This window comes from Bufo gargarizans, chromosome 4, assembly GCF_014858855.1.
Source record: "Bufo gargarizans isolate SCDJY-AF-19 chromosome 4, ASM1485885v1, whole genome shotgun sequence".
In the NCBI taxonomy this organism is placed as follows: Eukaryota; Metazoa; Chordata; class Amphibia; order Anura; family Bufonidae; genus Bufo; species Bufo gargarizans.
Window position 1 is genome coordinate 33,941,403 of NC_058083.1, and position 3,201 is coordinate 33,944,603.

Here is a 3,201-nt window from a genome sequence, read left to right on the forward strand (position 1 = left end):
GAAGATACAATATTTATTCCTTGTCTCTTGGGATGAAGCTTGCTCTATCTATTGTCCTCCCATTTCTCACTGCTGATGCTTAATTTTCAAAACTTCTATATTGCCAAGGGACCTACGACATCAGCTAAAGAATTATCCAGCAAGTACAAAATCTGATCCAGGGAGCTGGTTTTCAGCAGAGGGGGAACATTTTTTTTCCTGCAGCTTTTTCAGGGAGAAGTAAAAGGCGAAAGAAGGTCTATCTGGTGGCTCCTGCAAGCCCTGCATTATCTTCTGGAGAACCTTACAGGAGAAAGGATTCTTTCTAGGAGAAGCTGAATATATATTTTTTTTCTAGATCTTTCTAAAGACAAAGATGTCAACTTCATTCCCAGGACTGGTCCACGATTCTGAGGTATAGTTTATCTTTATGATTTTTTTTTTTTTTTAGGACTCTGACCCCCTTAATCCTTCTTGTAGCCGTTACAGTCAATGAAGATGAGCTTCTCCCCCATAACAAAACAAAAAAAAAAAAAAAGTTACAGAAGAAGAGAAGGAAGGAAATTCGTTATGACATCTGTCGTCTGGAATGGCATTCTGCAATACAACAGTTGTTATAACGAAAAGTAGGGGGGAAAAAATAATCCCTGATAAAGAGCTGGAGCATAGAGGGGCATGCTACATCTCCAAGTGATCATCTCCAAACCTCAGATGATAGACAAGACTGAGAGGCTTGTGTGGGAAAGATTGGGGTGTGTGTGTGTGTGTGTTTATTTAGGGGGAGATGAGATCTTTTTTAGGGTCTGATGGTTGGGGATGGTTGGGCTACAGGAAGAGTTGCCCCCCAAGTAATTGCTCTTGTGTGGCTTGACTACACTTCTACCTGAGGAGAACTTTGAGAGGATGAGGACTCAGAATACAAGGCTCTGCTGTCGGTACTTGCTATTTTAAATGACAAACCTATTTTTCTCCTTGTCTTTTTCTCTCCCTTCCTTCTAGATACGTCATGATGGATCAAACAGTTACCGTTTGATGCAGCTTGGTTGTCTGGAGTCTGTGGCCAACTCCAGTGTCGCCTATTCTTCCACGTCTCCTCTAACTTATTCCACCACTGGAACCGATTTTACTTCCCCTTATTTTTCTGCAAATCACCAGTATACTCCACTCCACCATCAGTCCTTCCACTATGAGTTCCAGCATAGCCACCCGGCGGTCAACCCTGACGCTTACTCCTTAAATTCCTTGCACCATTCTCAGCAATACTACCAGCAGATCCACCATGGGGAGCCTACAGATTTTATTAACCTCCATAATGCCAGGGCGCTCAAGTCCTCCTGCCTGGACGATCAGAGGAGAGACTTTGGCTGTCTAGATGCCTACAGACGGCATGACTTGTCTCTCATGAGCCATGGATCTCAGTATGGCATGCACCCAGATCAAAGGCTTTTATCTGGATCCAGCTTGGGTCTTGGAGGTGCTGGAGGGGATGATTTCCAGGTAAGAAATACCATTTTATTACTTATGTTAGACTGAAATTGATGTCAGCAGTCTGCAGGAAAATTGCTATCTCCTTCTAGTTTGGGTGTGGCTGGCGGTATGTGGGCTCACAGTGTGCAAAAGTGCTAGAATATATATAATAAGAACATATATATAGTAAATATAGTATATAGTAAAATGTTATGTGTTTGTGTGTGTGTGTATATATATATATAGTAAAATGTAATATGTGTACATATATACATATATATATACTTTACTATATATATATATATATATATATATATATATATACATACACACATTATATAATATATATATATATATATATATATATATATTTATGAAGAAGACAGTGCTCCAAAATAAGTCCACATTTTATATATAAATATATACAAATAAATCCGCTTGCCCTATTTTCTAAAGCATTCTGATTTGTTGTCCATATTTTTAATAGCAAACCGTAGTTGCATAGAAATAAATGCCTTGGAATAAAACTTAGTAAAAAAACAAAAAACAATGCAAACAGAAATGAAATTTCAAATGAAAAGACACAATACAAAAACAATCAAAATCGGCAAAAGGCAAGTAACAATAGGTATGCGATAAAATTAAAGGAGTGACGAACATATACAATAAAATTAATTGAAATAAAAAGGAAAATAAAAAAAATATTAGTATGTTAACACGTCGATGATGCAAAATGCTATTAAGCTAGGTAGAAGGTAAAAGATTAAAAAAAAAAGTGCTAATGAAAAAAAAAACTTATATTTAATACAAGGACAAAAATTGAATGGAAAGCCAAGAATAAAACTATAAAAAGGAAGGAATTTAAGGGGAATAAAACGTAATAATAAAAGTAATAGTAATAACATAAGTGATAATAATATGTATCTAATAATAATAATAATAATAATAATAGCTGCAGTTATAATATCAATAAATAAAATAATAATTAAATATAATACTACTACTAACAGTATAATAACTGCAATATTATTGCTGTTGTTATTATTATTATTTTCTATATTACTAATAATAATAACTGCAATAATATTACTAATAAATAGTTATTATTGTTGTTATTATTAGTATTATCATCAGCTATACTACTACTAATAATAATATTAATAATAACTGCAATAATATTATTAGCAAATCAAATTCTTCTTCGTCTTATTATTATTATTATTATCATTATTATTATTATCTATATTACTACTACTACTACTAATAATAATAATAGTAATAATAATAATAATAATAATAATAATAATAATAGAGGAATTCCCTCTATTCCTCAGTAGAAGCCCCCAGATGCCGCCGTGCTCCTCCTGGCCGCTGTGTAAAGTGTCAGTAAACCCTTGGTTAAGTGAGTAAATCGGGGTCCTGGGGCGGGGGTCTCACAGGGTCTTTAAAGTGGATAAACCCCTCCAGTGTTCAGTAGGAGACAGACTTCTTCTTTTTATTCTTTTCCACGTCTGCTGCTGATTTTTCCAATCTGTACAAATTTTTTTTTACATTTCCAGTCACCAATCCTGGCATCATTCAAAAGGGGGATTAGAAAATGTGTAAGGGGGGGAGGGGGGAGACAAAAGCTAATTCCCCAGCAAAAGAGCACCGTAGTTTATCCAATTTACGCCTTAGACCTATTCAACTAGTCATTTATGCAATGTCATCCGAGCAAACAGCAGCTACAAGTCACCGGGAGAAAGACCCGTCACC

The 3,201-nt window shown here is 35.3% G+C and overlaps 1 protein-coding gene across 1 annotated transcript in view; it reads left to right on the top strand.

Moving 5' to 3' along the window:
• Nucleotides 1–355: 355 nt before the first annotated feature.
• The window catches only part of TFAP2D (transcription factor AP-2 delta), a 29,869-nt gene continuing 27,023 nt past the window's right edge, over nucleotides 356–3,201 (top strand). Inside the window, exons 1-2 of the mRNA XM_044292017.1 lie at nucleotides 356–394; nucleotides 979–1,476. Coding sequence (XP_044147952.1) covers nucleotides 356–394; nucleotides 979–1,476 — 537 coding nt within the window. The remainder of the gene's footprint in view (nucleotides 395–978; nucleotides 1,477–3,201) is intronic.